Source organism: Dendropsophus ebraccatus, chromosome 7 (assembly GCF_027789765.1).
Source record: "Dendropsophus ebraccatus isolate aDenEbr1 chromosome 7, aDenEbr1.pat, whole genome shotgun sequence".
Classification (NCBI taxonomy): domain Eukaryota; kingdom Metazoa; phylum Chordata; class Amphibia; order Anura; family Hylidae; genus Dendropsophus; species Dendropsophus ebraccatus.
The window spans coordinates 141,900,201-141,920,625 of record NC_091460.1 but is presented as its reverse complement, the minus strand read 5'-3'; the positions used below and the strand labels follow the sequence as shown (position 1 = coordinate 141,920,625).

The following is a 20,425-nucleotide window of genomic DNA, read 5'->3' as shown; positions in this document are numbered from 1 at the left end:
GATAATGTATTTCAGAAAGTGCAGAGCCAGCAGTAGTAGTCCTCACCTTGACTGCAGGAAGAGCGGAGCCGACATCTGAGATCTTTAACAAGGCAGAGTTTCCTCTTCCTTTCGAGGCCGCGCAGCTAAAATGTGCAATTTATTACAATACTGTAAATTCATCAGTGTTGGAAACTGTTGTGATGGATCCCAGAGAATGTGGAGATAGGAATCCCCCTTTAAGGCCATGTTCCCACACAGTATTTTTGCTCAGTATTTTGCAACCAAAACCAGGAGTGGATTGAAAACCCAGAAAGGCTATGTTCACACACTGCTGAAATTTAGAGGATGGGCGTCATTTAATGGCATATAACAGTTATTATATGCAATGTTAACTGTAGCTCAGTTCCATTGAAGTGAATGGAGCTGCGTTGTAATACTGTACACAACCTGAGGGCAGGGGTGGCGCTAATAACCTTAGCAATAATAATAGTGATTTATTGTTATTATTTATTAGAATATAAATGCAAAATTTACAGCGTATTTCAACATTTCGGGAGACAATGGATAACAAAGGAAACATAAAAAACAACAGTCGCAAAAGCGTGATTAGAACATACGATGGACCCGCTTAGAAATGTTCACATCCAGGTATTTTTTTAGAAAGGCGTTGGTCAGCCCAAGTGTGGCTACCGCAAGCAACGTGAACAATGAGGCGAGGCTGAGGTAAAATCCAGGGAGTCTGAAACCGAAACAGACACACAATTACACCGAGCTCCTGTAATCTACATCAAGATCTTTAAAGGGGAACTCCAGCTAAAATGTCTTTCTATCAAATCAACAGGTTTGAGAAAGTTATAGATTTGTAATTTATTTCTATTTAAAAATCTACAGTCTTCCAGTACTTATCAGCTGCTGTATGTCCTGCAGGAAGTTATGTATTCTCTCCAGTCTGACAACGCTCTCTGCTGCCACCTCTGTTCATGTCAGGAACTGTCCAGATCAGAAGAGAATTTCTATGGGGATTTGCTGCTGCTCTGGACAGTTCCTGACATGGACAGAGGTGGCAGCAGAGAGCACTGTGTCAGACTGTAAAGAATACACCACTTCCTGCAGGACATACAGCAGCTGATAAGTACTGGAAGACTGGAGATACTGAAATATATTACAGGAGAGATAAAGTCATAACATAAGTCAGAGGACCCCCGCATGTTTCCTCACACACATGGCAAACAGATATTCAGGCCTGTAGACCTGTCATGGTAATAGAGCTACTACTACAAGGCTATAACTATATATCTATATGCTATAAGTATAGTGGTATACTGCACATGTGTACCAGATGAACGGGCCAGGACAATGAACAGGACCCCCAACCCAGGCAGCTGTATGATGGGGGCACATGGTACACCATGTTAACATGGCGTAAGAGACCGGCCGTTCCGTGACCCGGCCAGGTCACGGAGCGGCCAGTCTCTGAAAAGTTGCCCACATCAAAACTCCCCACAGCACACTATGAAGCTTGCGGCCGCAGCCGCTCACTTCATAGTGTGCACTGACATGGTTTTTTGCGGGCGCAATTCAATTAAATAGCGGCCGCAGAAAACTGACATGTCAGTTCTTTGCGGCGCCGCGAGGGATCCCGGCCGGAGTGTATATTATGTGTATACGCTCCGGCCGGGATCCTATAGCAGATTAGGCAACGTATCCTTATGTTGCCGATTGCTACAACGGCCGTACTTTTACGAAAAGATACGTTGTGTAAACATAGCCTAAGCCTGCATATATTTGTGGAACACATAAACGCTTAGCCTTATTATTAAAGTGCAAATGTTCTGCTTTAAAGGGGTAATCCGGTGAAATCTTTTTCTTTCAAATTAACTGGTGTCAGAAAGTTATAAAGGTTTGTGATTTACTTCTATTTAAAAATCTCAAGTCTTCCAGTACTTATCAGCTGCTGCATGTCCTACAGGAAGTGGTGTATTTTTCTCCAGTCTGACACAGTGCTCTCTGCTGCCACCTCTGTCCATGTCAGGAATTGTCCAGTGCAGCAGCAAATCCCATAGAAAGAGGTGGCAGCAGAGAGCACTGTGTCAGACTGGAGAGAATACACCACTTCCTGCAGGACATACAGCAACTGATAAGTACCGAAAGACTTGAGACCTTTAAAAAGAAGTAAATTACAAATCTATATAACTTTCTGAAACTAGTTGATTTGGAAGAAAAAGATTTTTGCCGGAGTACCCCTTTATGCCTTATTGAAAAATACAGACTGTGTGTAGAAATATGGCTGTCTAAATAAATAGCTCTCCAGAATATATTATAAGGCCCTGAATACAGAAGTATGGCTGAGGTGTTACTGTAAGGTATAATCTGGCAAACGTGTGAACTATACACAACACTTACCGCCCCTGAGCGGCTGTCACGTAACCTTTGAAGTAGAGATGACGTGCAAAGATGTAGAGTACGCCCAAGGCTGCCGCCACTTCTGCACAAGACAGGGGAAATAAAACGAGTTTTTTACTTCTGAAATACTGAAATATTGGGGGAGATTTATCAAACATGGTGTAAAGTGAAACTGGCTCAGTCGTCCCTGGCAACCAATCAGATTCCACCTTTCATTTTCCAAAGAGTCTGTGAGGAATGAGAGGTGGAATCTGATTGGTTGCCGGGGGCAACTGGGCCAGTGTCACTTTACACCATGTTTGATAAATCTCCCCCATAGTTTTTTAGACTGAACCTGGAGTGCGATGTATATACACCGAATCCTTATTGGTAACTGACCACTGAGATCGAGTGTAAGGTGTATGGGGACCCTAAGGCCTCATTCACACGTCCCGTTAAGTTGTCTGTAATTGCGGATCCATAATCCGTAATCCATTCTGCAAAAAAACAGTGCGGATACGGATTACCAATAGGTCTATGGGATCTCTATTTTTTAAGGACGTCACGGTTTTCACATCCGTGATGTCCGTAAGAAAACGGATCAAATCTATGTAAACTAGTACTGACCACATTTTACGGATATGGAAACGGATGCAAATACGGATGATTTTCCAAAGATCATGGAAAAACAAATAGTGTGAGATTTGGCGGGCCAGAAAAATCACTGAACGTGTGAATGAGGCCTAAGTCACTACATGTAGCTGTAATTTTCTGCTGCTGGTGATACTGACACAAACTCACAGCAAAATCTAAATTTTCTATATACATTTTGTACTACACATACGGGATTACATTAAATTGTTGAAACTTCGCTATATACTTAAACTAGTTATTTTATTCTAATCTGTTTCTATTTTCTGACTGTAATTTTTTTCATTTTACTATTTGTATATTGTTATGGGGGCGGCCATCTTGCCTGGGCTGTTCTTAACAGCATTTAGTGACATGCTTTACAGCAAGACTCATGGACATAGATGGAAATAGACAGACTCTTTCCCCTTGAGATGAATGTGAGACATTACTGAGCGCTCTCTGTGACCTGGGAAGAGGTCATTCCACAGGGAGCTGCTATTGTCTCCTCTATCTACTGGTGTCACATGACGCTGCAATGCTGTATAGATCACTTTACAGCAGTCTCAGCTTAGTTTTAGCCCCAGTGGTGAGAATGAGAACTGCAAGATATCAGGATTATTTCATAATATAGATAGAAAAATGGAAAATGTGAAAAAACGTCACTAACATTTTTAAAAAAATATGTTTAACATAAAAAAATACAGTAAGTCATTACCTTCATAGAAGAATAAGCCGGCAATCCACAAAACCGCCAGAAATATTGGGAAGAACTCCACACAGTTCTGTCTACAAATAAACAGGTCTGTCAGGTGTAATATACTTATCATTGTCGCTATGTATCTGCGGTACAGAACCTGCAGAATTTATGACACTGAGAATTCACATACTGGATATAAAATTCTTTACATATTGAGATATTTGGCCTGATGAGGAGGGTTCATTGCTGGGGTTACACTTTAGTTGTTGTTCACAAAAAAAAAAAATTAAGTAACAAAAAACAAACAAACACATGGTTGGTTGAGATGAATGAACTTGAGTCTGATCATTTAGGAATTGAATATCGATGGCTGAAGATATTGGATGCAGCCCTAAGGTGCCTGGAAAACATGGCTACAGCCATAGGTTATGTTCACACAATGTACATTTTATGAAAAGAATGGCCGTTCTTGTCATAGAGAAATGTGTTACATTGAAGTCAATGCAAACTACAGCCATTGTTCACACAATGTATTAAACAATAAATTATTTCCGACCGCTGTGCATTAATTTCAATGCAATTTTCCCTGCAACAACGGTGATTTGTAATTGAGTGCCAAACAACGGCCGATGTTTGTATGTTTTGTAAACATAGCCAGCATAGTCTTCATGTTTTCCAGACTCCCTAGGGCTGCATCCGATTTCTTCAGCCACCGGTATTTTAATGCCGACTGATCGGACTCGAGCGTGCTTGCGCTGACCTAATCATCTGTATCCAGCAGGGAGATTTATTAACCCTGTACTTACTGGGCGCGGAATGTCCTCTCAAACTCTGGATGGCCGGTGATCGCAGGAGGCATTATCTTATGTTTCATTCTGGATCTCCCCACAAGCCTGGCGTAGTATCCTAGCACAGAGAACAATGAGAATATAGAAAACTCTAAATATATATATATACATGAATACATGAGCAAAGAGGGCAATTGCCTGGCAGCCCCTTCCAAGCAAATCTCACTTTAAACTTCCTTTCTGTTATGGAGTTGTGAGCTCACATGACCCCAACAGATTCATTCAGAGGAAAATTTGTCAAAAACTGCGCTCTAAACGGCCCTGTGATGTATTCACTATATGACACTATTAGGCTATGTTCACACAACATAAAAAGACCGGCCGTTCCATGACCCAGCCGCAGTGGCGTAGCTACCATAGAGGCAGGGTAGGCAGTTGCTATGGGGCCTATGCTGGAGGGGGGCCCAGGGGAGAAGGTGGAAGCTTGTGTCCTTCTGCTTAACCCCTTATGTACTGCAGTGTGTAAGTGACCCAATGTTTACTTATATGCTGCAACACAAAAAGAGGGTAAACAAGCAGAAAACAAAGAGATCTCCTCTGATAACCCCTGACCTCTGTTCTCCAGCTGCCATAATCAAGTAGTAAAATGTGCAGGGGTCACTTACACACTGCAGTGCTTTGTGTTGTGTGTAGGGGAGGGGGGGCTCCTTAAATTTTTTGCTATGGGGCCCCTGTGAATCCTAGCTACGCCCCTGCCCAGCCGGGTCACGGAACGGCCGGTCTCTGCACAGATCATTATGGCCGTTACTGTAGTACGGGCCGGATGATCTTTCTGGCCGCAGGGTTCTGATGCGGGCGCATCAGTGCGCGCCTGCATCAGAACCTCCCACAGCCGGAGCCTCTCGCTTCATTGCATGAACTGACAGGGTTTTCTATGGCCCCAATTCACTGAATTACGGCCGCAGAAAACTGACATGTCAGTTATTTGCGGGTCCGCATGGGATCCCGTCCGGAACGTATACGATGTGTATACGCTCCAGCCGGGATCCCATAGCAGATAAGCAACCGATGGCAACAACGGCGGTACTTTAAAGTAGTGTGAACATAGCCTTATAGTGAGGCGCAGAACTGGTATTGAGAATGTATGGTGTAGTGTTTACAAGTATTTAGTCAGTATTTTTTATAAAAAACACAGATAAAGGTGCAAATCTTTTCAATATTTTTAAAATTTCATTATAGATTTCTCTTAAAAGCGTGCGCTAATTTCAATAAAAAAAAAATATTGAGCAAAATGGACCATGTAAGCTGCACATTTGAGTTACAAGTCTTCTGCGCTCTCTTCAGATTGTAATGGGTCCTTTTCATTCATGTTTTTAATTTTACAAACGCTGCACAAAAACCCTGGAAAGGTCAGTTATGGTTATACCCAATGTGTCCACCGGGTGGCACTGCTACCTGTTTAGTTTTACTGAGGTTTCCCCAATCTGCCTGGGTAGTTGTGAATATCCGGCTTCATAATATTTTCTACATTTATATTTTTACTCAATATGTTTAATTAGTATTATAAAACTGATATTACATTTATTATAATCAGTCTCCTATTATCTATCACATCAGTAAGGTAATACTAATACCTGGACATAAAAAAGAGACTGGGAACCCTGATATCTCGGCTGGAAGGAGCAGCAGGAAATTCTATATGGAGCGGCCGAAGGTGGCAGGATGCAGCTCCTATCAGCCAGGATTCGGGGGTCCCCTGAAATCTTCTAGTAACTTTTTCATGATAACAAAAAAAAAAAAAAAAATCACTGTATATTGTAAACTTGGTTCATATCACATCTACTGTTCATTTAGATTTTGAAAGTTATAACGGCGGTGACACTTTAACCCCATTACCTTTCTCTACTATCTAATTTGGCAAAAAACAAACCAAAAAAAAAACTGGTTCTACGGGTCAGTCTGCCGATAAAGGATTTACAAAAAGTCTTTACAAAATATATATAGAAGAAGACAATACGAGTTAAGAACAGCGAAACCGGTTTCATTGTTCAGAGTTAAAAGGTTATAGATATTATTTGGTGTAAATGTTGCTGAACGAACAAGAAAGACTGTAAAATGAGACGACTCTGTTCTCAGGGCCGGACGTCATTACAGGCAAAGCACCACGGATACCAAAAGAGTGAAGAAAAAAAAAAAAACAGATGGTGTTATACAACTTTAGGCTATGTTCACACTACGTAAGTTCCGCAGAAATCTGCGGTACTTACATAGTGCTGCAGGCTGAGGGAATTCCGTGCAGAGTGTATACACATAGTATACACTCCGGCCAGGATCCCTAGCAGCGCCTTAAAAAGTGACATGTCAGTTTTCTGCGGCCACTATTCAGTGAATAGCGGGCGCAGAAAACCCTGTCAGTTCACACAATGGAGCGAGCGGCTCTGGCCGCACGCTCCATTGTGTGCAGTGGGGAGTTCTGATGCGGGTGCGCACGGATGCGCCCACATCAGAACTCAACGGCGCTAAAGATCATCCGGCCGGTACTGCACGGGATGATCTTTTCTGGCTGGGTCACGGAACGGCCGATCTCATACTACGTGTGACCATAGCCTTAAAGGACAACTCCGTCGGGACCCCCCCAAAAAAAAAAAAAACACAGACACACACAGACACCATACTCACCATCCCTCCGGTGACGATCGCCACTCCATTCGCACGCCGTCCGCCTCACCGTCACCGCCGTCCAGCGATGTCTCTGACTTCCGGGTCCTGGGGATGGAAAAGGCTGCCAGTGCGCTTGCGCACCGGCAGCCTTTTCATTGGCTGGAGCGCATCATATGGCTTCCAGCAACCTCAGCCAATCAGGGCTGAGCAAGCTGGAAGCCATGTGATGCGCTCCAGCCAATGAAAAGGCTGCTGGTGCGCATGTGCACCAGCAGCCTTTTCCGTCCCATTCACTCTCTATGAAGACACCGAGGAAGAAGAAGACCCGGACCGCCCCCCCGGCTCTGACGTCGTCGTCACCAGATGCCGCCCGGGAGAAGAGGACTGTGACGATCGTAATAGGTAATGTATACATTCTTTAACTTCCGGGTGGGGGGTCGGGGGTCCGAAAGTGGGGGAAGGGGGCCAGACCGGGTATTTAACCACATTACAAAGTTATATAACTTTGTAATGTGTGTTAAATAAGCTAAAAAAAAATTTTGGCGGAGTTGTCCTTTAACCCCTTGCCTCTAAAGCCTGTTTTGGCCTTAATGACCAGGCTCATTTTTCAAAATCTGACCTGTCTCACTTTATGCGCTTATAGCTCAGTGATGCTGTAACGTATGCTAGCGATTCTGAGATTGTTTTTTCGTCACATATGGCACTTTATATTAGTAGCAAAATTTGGTCACTACTTTGTGTATTTTTTGTGAAAAACATCAAAATATCATGAAAAATTTGAAAATTTTGCATTTTATGAACTTCTGAAATTCTCTGCTTCTAAAAAAGCAAGTCATAGCACATAAATTAGTTGCTAAATCACATTACCAATATGTCCTCTTTATTCTGGCATAATTTTGGAAACATATTTTACTTTTTTAGGGTGTTACTGGGCTTAGAAATTTATTAGCAAATTATCACATTTTGTGAAAATTTCCAAAACTGATTTTTTTTAGGGACCAGTTCTTTTTTTAAATGGATTTAGAAGGCTTGTATACTGGAAACCCCCATAAGTGACCCCATTTTGGAAACTAGACACCTTAAAGAATTAATCTAGGGGGATAATGAGCATTTTAACCCTACAGGGGCTGGAGGAAAGTATTCACAATTAGGCCGTAAAAAAATCGAAAATTTAAATTTTCAAATAATATAAACGTTTAGATTAAAGTTTCTCATTTTCAAAAGGAACATGAGAAAAAAAGCATGCCAAAATTTGTAACGCAGGTTTTCCTGAATACAACGGTACCCCATATGTGGGCGTAAACCACTGTATGGGCACACAGCAGGGCTCAGAAGGAAGGGAGCGACAATTGGCTTTTTTAATGCAGATTTTGCTGAAGAAGTTTCTGAGCGCCAGGTGCGTTTGCAGAGCCCCTGTAGTGTCCGCAGAATAGAATCCCCCCAAAAGTCACCCCATTTTCGAAACTACACCCCTCAAAGAATTCATCTTTGGGTAGGATGAGCACTTTGACCCCACAGGTATTAGAGGAAAGTATTCAGAATTAGACAGTAAAAAGGAAAAACACGAAATTTTCCAATAATATGTTTGTTTAGTTTGAAATTTCTCAATTTCACGAGGAACAAGAGAAAAAAAGTACCCCAAAATTTGTAACGCAGGTTCTCCTGAATACAACGGTACCCCATATGTGGGCGTAAACCACTGTATGGCCACACAGCTGGGCTCAGAAGGGAAGGAGCGCCTATTAGCTTTTTCAATGCAGATTTTTCTGAAGAAGTTTCTGAGCACCAGGTGCGTTTGCAGCTCCCCTGTAGTGTCCACAGACGAGAAACCCCCCATAAGTCACCCCATTTTGGAAAGTACACCCCTCAAGGAATTCATCTTTGGGTGTGTTGACCATTTTGACCCCACAGGTATTAGAGGAAAGTATTCAAAATAAGACAGTAAAATTGAAAAACTAGAATTTTTCCAATAATATGTTTGTTTAGTTGGAAATTTCTCAATTTCACGAGGAACAGGGGAGAAGCTGCATGCCAAAATCTGTAACGCAGGTTCTCCTGAGTAGAATGGTACCCCATATGTGGGCATAAACCCCTGTATGGGCACCCAGCTGGGCTCAGAAGGGAAGGAGCGCCAATTAGCATTTTCAGTGCAGATTTTTCCGAAGAAGTTTCTGAGTGCCAGGTGCGTTTGCAGCGCCGCTGTAGTGTCAGCAGAATAGAACCCCCCCAAAAGTCACCCCATTTAGGAAAGTACACCCCTCAAAGAATTCATCTTGGGGTGTGGTGACCATTTTGACCCCACAGGTATTAGAGGAAAGTATTTAAAAGTAGAGAGTAAAAAAGAAAAACTCAAATTTTTCCAATAATATGTTTGTTTAGTTTGAAATTTCTCAATTTCATGAGGAACAGGAGAGAAAATGTACCCAAAAATTTATAACGCAGGTTCTCGTGAGTAGAACGGTACCGCATATGTGGGTATAAACCACTGTATGGGCACACAGCAGGGATCAGAAGGAAGGGAGCGCCAATTAGCATTTTCAGTGCAGATTTTGCTGAAGAAGTTTCTGAGCGCCAGGTGCATTTTTTAGTGCACCTGTAGTGCCAGCGTAGTAAAATCTCGCCATAAGTCACCCCATTTTGGAAAGTACACCCCTCAAAGAATTTATCTTGGGGTGTGGTGACCATTTTGACCCCACAGGTATTAGAGGAAAGTATTCAAAAGTAGACAGTAAAAATGAAAAACTCGAATTTTTCCAGTAATATGTTCCTTTAGTTGGAAATTTCTAAATTTCACGAGGAACAGGAAAGAAAACGTACCCCAAAATCTGTAACGCAGGTTCTCCTGAGTAGAACAGTACCCCATATGTGGGCATAAACCACTGTATGGGCACACAGACGGGCTCAGAAGGCAAGGAGCGCCAATTTGCTGGAGCAAAACCGCAGCTAGAAACAGTTATTAGAATAGCGCAGTTACTAAAATACAATAAAAAAATTAGATTACAGGTAATGTGGGGTGGTTACGGGTAATCTGGAGGTGGTTACGGGTAATCTGGAGGTGGTTATGGGTAATCTGCGGTGGTTACAGACAATCTAGGGTGGTTACAGGTAACCTGCTGTGGTTACGGCCAACGTGGGGTGGTTACGGACAATCTGGGTTGGTTACGGATAAACTGAAGTGCTTATATGTAATTTGGGTTGGTTACGGCAATCTGGAGGGGGTCTTTGGCAATTTGGGGTGGTTAGAGGCAACGTGCGGCCGTCAGTGGCAACGTGCGGCCGTCAGTGGCAACGTGCGGCCGTCAGTGGCAACGTGCGGCCGTCAGTGGCAACGTGCGGCCGTCAGTGGCAACGTGCGGTGGTTACGTGTAATCTGGCGTGATTACGGGCAACCTGGGGCGATTAGGGGCAACGTGCAGTGGTTACGGGTAATCTGGTGTGATTACAGGCAACCTGGGGCGGTTAGGGGCAACGTGCGGTGGTTACGGACAATGTGCGGTGGTTATCGGCAACGTGCGGTGGTTACGGGCAACATGCGGTGGTTAAGTGTAATCTGGCGTGATTATGGGCAACCTGGGGTGGTTACGGGTAATCTGTTGTAATTACATGCAACCTGGGGTGGTTAGAGGCAACGTGTGGTTGTTACGGGCAATCTGGCATGATTACGGGCAACGTGAGGTGGTTACGGGCAACGTGCGGTGGTTACGGGCAACGTGCTGTGGTTACGGGCAACATGTGGTGGTTACGTGCAATCTGGCGTGATTTCGGCCAACCTGGGGCGGTTATGGGCAACGTGCGGTGGTTACGGGCAATGTGCGGTTGTTACGGGCAACGTGCGGTGGTTACGGGCAATGTGCGGTTGTTACAGGCAATGTGTGGTGGTTACGTGCAATCTGGCGTGATTTCGGCCAACCTGGGGCGGTTATGGGCAACGTGCGGTGGTTACGGGTAATCTGGGGGGGTTAGGGGTAATTTGGGAGTAAACTGCAATTATTACTATAATAAAAAGTGTGTGTGTTTTTTTTTTGTGTGTTTTTCACTTTTTGTACTTTATCCATTCATTTTCACTGTATTACTATGATTACTGTGATATTTTCTATCACAGTAATCATAGTTTAGTGACAGAGACCAAATTGGTCTCTGTCACTTTAAATTTTCAGAGCTGGATGCTTCTGGTGCACATGCGCACATCAGAAGCAGCCAGGACACCGAAGAGGAAGGAGCTCCAGGATCAGGTAACGTATAATGGGAAGGGCGGGTGACTGGGGGACGGGGGTGACTGGGGGGGTGGGGGGCGACTTGGGGGGGGGCACGGTGACACTTTTTATCCCCTGTCACCAATGATTTATGGTGACAGGGGATAAAAAGTGCCGGCAGCACTGGGAACAGGCGATCGGTGGTATATAGTATATACCGCCGATCGCCTGTTCCGGGACCCCACAGGGGGGTCCCCGATCACTGCCCCATGCTCTCCGCTACCTCCGGTGGCGGAGAGCATGGGGCTTTGATCATTCTTTCATTTCCATCCCTGCGAACAAACATCGTTTATTCGCAGGGATGGGGGCGGCCATCTTGGATCTGATGGCCGCCCGGGGAGGGAGCGGGTTAGTGATCGGGGCACTAGGGGGGCTGATCTGGGGTCTGATTATTACATTTTCATCTCCCCCCACCGTGAATCCACGGTGGGGGGAGATGAAAGCTGTCGGCGGCGCCGGTACCGGAGATTGCCGGTATAATGTTGATATCGGCGATCTCCGGTACCGGCGGCAGGGGAAGGGGGGCCAGGGGACACTGTGACAGTGGCGGCGGGAGGAGGCAACGTCCTGCAGCCTCCTCCCGCCGCCCGATCAGCGGCGAACACCACATCTCCCCCATAGACGCCGCGGTCGATGCGACCGCAGCGTTTATGGGGTTAACTGCCCGGGGGGAGCGCGGCTCCCCTCCGGGCAGAGGCAGCGGGAGGATGTGGTGTGATACTGCCTCCTCCCGCTGCCCGATCTCACTTACGGGCTGCGGGGGGAGGCAGGAACAACATGACGTTTGGGGAACGTCATGTTGCATTAAGTACCTACTTTACATGACGTTCCCCAAACGTCATTTTGCGGCAAGGGGTTAAAGCATAACTGTCATGTAAATGTAATTTTTACAGAAATCAAAGTATGACTAGTACAAGCGATTATATAAAAAAAAAAAAAAAAAAAGAAACTCTGTAATAGGTTTTATTAAGCAAAAGAGTTTCCTTCTGTGCTCAAAAAGCTGTTTTCCTACCTTCTCCCTCACTTCAGAAGAAGCAGGATTTCTGGATTTCTGTGTCCATTATGCTCTATGGAGAGGGGAGGAGTGAGCACGGAGAGGAGAAAAGACAGCCCTGCACAGCACATCATCCTGCAATCTTCTTTCACCAAGCTCCCAGATAAGCACTGACCTTTCTGACCTGTGAATCCAGTTTTATGGGCCCAGACAGTCTCCAAACTGTACAGCTGCTTCTCTGCTCTCCCTGCTCACTAATCCCCCTCAGCCCCCCCCCCCCCATCCAAAGGTTATAATGGACACAACAAACCTGTCTTCACTTTGCTTCTCTGTAATGAAGACGGCTTTGCCTGATAATGAGCAGATAAGAAGTGAAGGGGGGGGAGGTAGGAAAACAGCTTTTTGAGTAGAGAAAGAGGCTTTTTTTGCCAAATAAAACCTATTACAGAGTTTCTTGAAATTACTTGTACTATTGACTTTTACAAAAAAAAAAATTAAATGACAGTAAGGCTATGTTCACACTAAGTATAGAGACCAGCCGTTCCGTGACCCGGCCGGGTCATGGAACGGCCGTTCTCTGCACGGATCATACCGGACGGTACTTCGGCCGCAGGGTTCAGAACTTTCCCCTGCACACAATGAAGCAAGCGGACGGAGCCGCTCACTTCATTGTGTGAACTGACAGGGTTTCCTACGGCCGCAACTCACTGAATTGCGGCTGCAGAAAACTGACATGTGAGTTATTTGCGGCCCCGTGCAGGATCTCGGCCGGAGCGCATACGATGTGTATACGCTCCGGCCGGGATCCCATTGAAGCAGAGGCAGTGTTCCACTCCGCACAAAGTACCATCGGCAACAACGGCCGTACTTTTACGTAGTGTGAACATAACCTAAAGCTAATGTACCGTGAGGTACAATAAAATGTAGCTGTAAAATGTAGACTATGCATCAATCATAGCATTAAAACATAAGATATCGAAGGATGTATTAGATAATAAGCGGACTCAGTCAGTTCTGGAAGTTGATGTGTTAGAAGCAAGAAAAATGGGCAACTGTAAGGATGTGGGCAACTTCGAAAAGGAACAAAATTATGATGGCTGGACTGGTCAGTAAAAAAAAATAAAAATCTATATTTACCCATATTTACTAGCGCTCGTCCTTGTACTCTTAGCTGTGGTGCCCGTGGCTGTATTCAAAATGAAGGAGCCGGGGCTGATCTGGAGATTGCCGGGGGTTAATGAGGTCGGACAAGTAAAGGAACTATTACACCAAGTGATCATCTGCTGTATTTGGCCGATTATCTGTCATAACGGCCGATAATCGCTTTGTTTATTAGAAGGCAATGAACAATGTCGGCTGATCGTTGTCCGTTGTTGTCTTTCAACATGTTGAAAGACAAATAACTTAACTTAACCAAGATAGAATCGATCTGGTTCCATCGCTCCGTGCAATAGGAGGCTGCAGCAGACGGCCACTATCATCTATGGCAGTGATTTTCAACCAGTGTGCTGCAGGGAAAGTTCCCCAAACTATGGTGCCCCTGTGTTTTGTTCCCCGGCAATGCGCAGCGATCAGTGGCGGATTTTAATGTGAGAGTTGCGTGGTGCGCACCACGCACCCGGTCTCCGCTGATTGGAGGAGCACGGCGGCCAGTAGGTGAGGCGGACAGCAGCGGCGACCATCTCGGAGGAGGTGAGGAGGAAGGGGGGAGATAAACCTGAGGATGGGGGAGAGAAACAGCGGAGAGAAGCAGGGGGGAGAGAAGTTTGGTGGAGAGAAGCAGGGGGGAGAAAAGTATGGTGCAGAGAAGCACAGGGGAGAAGTATGGTGGAGAGAAGCACAGGAGAAAAGCATAGGGGAAAGAAGCATAGGAGAGAAGCATGGGGGAAAGAAGCACAGGAGAGAAGCAGGGGGGAAAAGTATGGTGGAGAGAAGCACAGGAGAGAAGTATGGTGGAGAGAAGCACAGGAGAGAAGCATGGGGGGGGGAGAAGTATGGTGGAGAGAAGCAGGGGGGGAGAAGTATGGTGGAGAGAAGCACAGGAGAGAAGTATGGTGGAGAGAAGCACAGGAGAGAAGCACATGAGAGAAGCATATGAGAGAAGCACGGGGGAGAAAAGCACAGGAGAGAAGCACAGGGGAGAAGTATGGTGCAGAGAAGCACAGGAGAGAAGCATGGGGGAGAGAAGCAGGGAGGAGAAGTATGGTGGAGAGAAGCATGGGGGAGAGAAGCACAGGAGAGAAGCAGGAGGGAGAGAAGCACAGGAGAGAAGCAGGGGGGAGAAGTATGGTGGAGAGAAGCACAGGAGAGAAGTAGGGGGGAGAAGTATGGTGGAGAGAAGCACAGGAGAGAAGCACAGGGGGGAGAAGAAAACAGGCCCAGGTTTCACACTGAGTGAGTATAAATACATTTAGAATCTATATTGTTAACTATATGTATAATATGTACTGTTTTAGTGTCATTTTGTGCCATTTTGGTTGGTGGTGTCCCCCGGGATTTTTTAAGTATAAAAAGTGTGCCCCCCCCCCCCATCTTCATGATTGTCTCTGGAGAGGGGAGGGGTGGAGGGAGATGGGGCACCAAAACAGGACAACAAAGAGTTAACTTACAGCTACATCACCGGGCTATCTCCTCTGACATCAGCACTGACCTCTCTGACTTTTGAATACCGACTTTCACACAGCTCCCGCTGTGTAATCCTTTGTTCTGTGCTGACAACTAATCTCCCTCCTCCCTTCTCCCCTCTCCATAGGTTACACAGGGCTCGACTGATGTAAAAGAGTCGAGATTTCCTGATAATGAGAAGTGGATGAGAGAGAGGAGGGAGGGGGGGGGGACCTGGGGAAAGTTTTTTTGAATGCAGATAATGGCAGATTTGCCTAATAAACCCAATTACAAAGTTTCTTAAAATCGCCTGGACTATTGATTTCTGCAAAAAAAAATAAAAACACAACAGTGACACTTTAAGTTTTGATAGGAGAATCCCCTTAAGAGATCCCAAGGGGTCTGACCGCTGGAGCCCGGTGTGATCTCAGGAACGGGGACCCAGAAATTTCTGCAAAATAGGTCCGCAGACCGAGCTCTCCGCAGTTACATTTATTCTCTATGGAGCTGCTGAACAAAACCAGAAGCTTCCTCGCAGCTCGCTGAGTATCATGTTACATGGCTGCTGTGTATCGTGTTGTATAACTATGCATAATATATCTATAATGTTAGGGCCGATCAGTGAACATTGCACTTTTGTTTGTATTTCTGAGGCATCTGGATAAGTCTAGAGCTGAAAAGCAAATAAGATTGCGGCCACACAGCAGGAAGTGTCAGCGTGTAATCCCCAGGTAACGTCCGCCGCACGTTACACAGGAGATCTATTATTATTACTTACATTACAGGACATGCATCTTACCATGCTGACAAGCAGACAGAAGGGTGACAATGCCGATCAGGATAGCGTCAGATTCTTCCCCCATGCTTCAGTGGTCGCAGATTCTCCCTGTGAGTGAGAAGTGGAGTCACCAAGAGCCGGAGATCCGCCTGATCCAGAGTCCCTCCCTCCTGGTAACACCTTGTTACACATTCCTCTATGCAACTGCAGCATGTCACCTGTCCAGTAATGGCAGAAATACTACTTTAAAGGGGTAATTCAGCAAAAAAAAAAAACTAAACTGGTGCCAGAAAGTGAGAGAGGTTTGTACTTTACTTCTATTAACCCTTTAATTTTCCTTTTCGCGCTGTCGTTTTTTCCTCCTCGTGCATTTTTCACCTACAGACCAACATGAGCCCTCTTTTTTTTTTTTTTTTGCACCAATTGTACTTTGCAATGACAGACTTAAATTTTGCATTAAATATTCAGAGAAACCAGAAAAAAATTATATGTGCAGCAAAATTGAAAGTAAAACATTTTTTTTCTTTTTTTAATTGGGGGGGGTTGCATTTACGCCATTCGCCCTATGGTAAAACTGACTTGTCATACATGTTCCCCAAGCCGGAATTATTACAACGATATGTAATTTGTCTAACTTTTATTTTATTTGATGGCTTTTAAAAAAATCTGAACCTTTTAAAAAAACTAAATGTTCCTTAAAATCGCTCTATTCCCAGCCTTATAACGTTTTATCCTTTGGTCTATGGGGCTGTGTGAGGTGTCATTTTTAGCGCCGTGATCTGTACTTTCCATCGGTACCTTGATTGCATATATGCCACTTTTTGATCACTTTTTCATTACAATTTTTCTGGATTTGATGCAGCCAAAAATGTGTAATTTTAGTATACATAATACAGCACTGATCCATTAGATCTGTGCTGTATTGCTCTGGTCTGCTGCAGACCAGATCCATCGATTGCCGTGCCGAGATCAGCATCAGTCCGAATGACTGATTCACAGCTGCATTTAATTGTCCTAATTAGCGAGTATGTCCAATCCCTATAGATAGTAGCCAGGAACGCAGCAGTTCAGAGTGAAGTCGCAGCGTGGCCCCCTCTGAACCCCACCCCTAGCGGCGCCAGGGCGTACAGGTATGTCCCAGGTCATCTAGGGGTAAAAAAAAAAAAAAAAACACAAGTCTTCCAGTACTTATCAGCTGCTGTATACCCTGCAGGACGTGATATTCATTCCAGTCTGAAGAGCAGGAGAGGTTTTCTATGGGGATTTGCTGCTGCTCTGGACAGTTCCTGACATGGACAGAGGTGGCAGCAGAGAGCACTGTGTCAGACTGGAAAGAATACACCACTTCCTGCAGGACATACAGCAGCTGATAAGTACTGGAAGACTTGATATTTTTTTTAAAGAAATAAATTACAAATCTCTGGCACCTTTTGGTACCAGCTGATGTGAAATAAATGGGTGAACTGCCCCTTTCAAGGAAAGCGTAAAAAGTTCACTCTACAGTGATATTATTCCATTAAAGAAGGCCATTTAAGTAGAAGCAGCAGTCGTGATTTTACTCATCTCAAACAATTTATTGAAACAAAAGCCAACAACAGTGGTGGGTATACCCCAACAGAAAATAGGATGACCCCAGGGGTCTGACAGCCCTGCAGTTCCTGACACGAACACTGGTGGCAGCAGAGAGGCTGTGTTGCCACTCAACATATATTAGTAGATAGAAATGTATATGTTTGTTTTAATGAAGTTGTATTAAAACGTTATTTAACTTTTTTAAAGTGATGCATTAAAATGTTCTTTAATTGTTATTCTCCAGAGTACCCCTTTAATTATAAAAGCTGTGTCAATGCTTTCTACTAAGTTATATGTGTATCCATGCAGCAACCGAGAGTCCCAGACTGTAATATTTCATGACAAGGATGACTTCCCGACATTCCCACCAGTCTCTATAGATGGAATCAGCAGCCAGATGATGACAGTCATTGCTTAGCGGAATCGCAGTTGTTACAGATGGTTGAGAATCATTTCTCTTCCATCATCTATTATTCACAGGATGAAAATATTGTAGGGGGCGGGGGGGAGGGAACAGGTCATAAAGGAAAGACAGGGATCTATCCTCCTTTCAAAGCCATTCCTGGCTTTGGCTTCAAAAATCTGTCAGATAATTCTGTCTGTGTAAATGCACCATTACTTGCTCTGATCATGGAACAGCATAACCATTAGGTGGTAGTGGTAGTATATATATATACATACACAGCTCTCCAGCTGTTACAAAACTACATTTCCCATCATGCCTGGACAGCTAAAGCTTTGGCTGTCCAGGCATGATGGGAGTTGTAGTTCTGCAGCAGCTGGAGAGGCGAGCTTCCCTCCCCCTGGTCTGTTTCCGGACCTGTTGTACACTGACCTGTCTTTCTGTGGACATTTGTAAAAAGGGCTGAAGGTTCTACAGGATAGTAAACTGTTTCAGATCCGAGCAGTACATGTTGCTGAGTGACATCACAATGGAAAGAAGATGATACTCGCCTTTCCCATCTGTTCTTCTATTACTCATACAGCGTAGTATACACAGAGCCGTCATCCCTAATTATTTACTAATGTTCTCAAAGTAAAAATCCAGTTTCTTAAAGGGGTTGTCCAGCGAAAATCTTTTTCTTTCAAATCAACTGGTGTCAGAAAGTTAAATAGATTTGTTATTTACTTCTATTAAAAATTTTAAGTCTTCCCATACTTATCAGCTGCTGTATGTCCTGCAGTCTGACACAGTGCTCTCTGCTGCCACCTCTGTCCATGTCAGGAACTGTCCAGAGAAGCAGCAAATCCCCATAGAAAACTTCTCCTGCTCTGGACAGTTTCTGTCTCGGCCAGAGATGTCAGCAGACTGAAAATAAAACATTTCCTGCAGCACATACAGCAGCTAACTACAGGAAGACTTGAGATTTTTTTAATAGAAGTAAATTACAAATCTATATAACTTTCTGACACCAGTTGATTTGAAAGAAAAATTTTTTTTCGCTGGACAACTACCAGAAATCACCTATATTCATCTCTATGTACTATTAAATGAATAAGAAAATATTTAAAGTTAATGTACCGGTCTACTACCCAGGCTGAAGCCGGGGAGACGCACCATAAAAAGGCGAAATTGCATTTTTTTTTCCAATTTTAGCCTAGAAATAATATATCGGGGTTCCATCATATATTCTATGGTAGAATGAAAGACGCCATAACATAGTACAACTATTACTGTAAAAAGAACAGCCCCCACACGGCCCTGTAGATAGAATACTGAAAGTGCTAGAGCTCTGAGGGCCCGATTACACGGGACGATTACCATGCGGAAAATAGTCTTATCATTTGAATTTAAACGATAACCTGTGTAATTGCAGGAAACAAAAAAAAATTGTTTGTGGGTCGTTGATTTAGATGGGACCCTAAAATCATTGTTAATCATTCACTTATGGTCCTTTTAGACGGAGCGATAATTCGCCCGATCGCACAATTAACGATTTTGAAGTAACAATGTGTTTTTTATAACGATCAGCGTTTAGACGGAACGATACATCGTATGGAAAAATCTTTTGCGATCGTCCTTTGCAATGGTGCGTTTACACGGAACGATTATTGTTTGAATTTTCCCGATAACGATCGCATTTGAGCGATAATCGGCTCGTGTAAACACAGCGAACAATCAAGCGACGAGCGATAAATCATTCATCGTGATCTTTCAACATGTTCTCAAATCATTGTTGGTCGTTCACTGAAAATTCGCAGATCGCTTTGTGTAAACAGTCTTTCACCGATTGACCGTATGTGTGAGATGGGTTTAAGCGATCTTAAAAACGATCGCAATATCGATTTTTTCAAACGATATATCATTCCGTCTAAACGCTGATCGTTATAAAAAACACATTGTTACTTCGAAATCGATAATTGTTCGATTGGGCGAATTATCGCTCCGTGTAGTTAGGCTGCATTCACACGTTCAGTGTTTTTCCCGGTCCGTGATCCGTGCAAAACAGTCCGTTTATCATTTTATCGTTTTTTTTCATGGATCTGTGTTAAAGCATTTTAAATGACATTGATTACATTACATCCGTGTACATCCGTGAAAAACACGGATCTCATTGATTTCTATGGGGAATCCTTTCCGTGCATCCGTTCCGAGTAATGACATGTCCTATTTTTTAACAGCACGGATCCGTGAAATCACGGAACATCTGAATAGCCCAATAGAAAGCAATGGGCTGTAAAATTGTCAGTGCGCACGGGTCCGTGAGCACGGACAACTTCCCAGAACGTGTGAAAGCAGAGTCCATTTACACAGAAAGATTATCTGCCAAAGATTTGAAGCCAAAGCCAGGAATGCATTTGAAAAGAGGAGAAATCGCAGGCTTTACTTTATGACCTGATCTCTGTCTATAGTCTGTTTCTGGCTTTGGCTTTATATCTTTGGCAGATAATCTTTCCGTGTAAATGGACCCTAATATGGTATACGACTTCAGGTTAACGATAAACAATCTCATTTGCAATCATTTATCGTTAATCGGTAAAAATTGCTTTTTCTAATAGGAAGTGCACACTAAGGGTACAAACACACACACCGTATACGCAGCAGATTTGATACTGTGTTCAGTTATTTAGATCTAATCT

At 44.1% G+C, this 20,425-nt stretch overlaps 1 protein-coding gene across 1 annotated transcript; it reads right to left on the bottom strand.

The window, feature by feature from the left end:
• Positions 1–469: 469 nt before the first annotated feature.
• LOC138797070 (microsomal glutathione S-transferase 2-like) lies at positions 470–15,948 on the bottom strand. Its single transcript, XM_069976848.1, has 5 exons — positions 15,794–15,948; positions 4,501–4,600; positions 3,713–3,783; positions 2,386–2,467; positions 470–721 (listed from the first exon to the last, which is right to left on the bottom strand). Exons 1-5 carry the CDS (start codon positions 15,855–15,857, stop codon positions 589–591), a joined length of 450 nt encoding a protein of 149 aa, XP_069832949.1. The 5' UTR covers positions 15,858–15,948; the 3' UTR covers positions 470–588.
• Between the last annotated feature and the right edge of the window lie 4,477 nt (positions 15,949–20,425).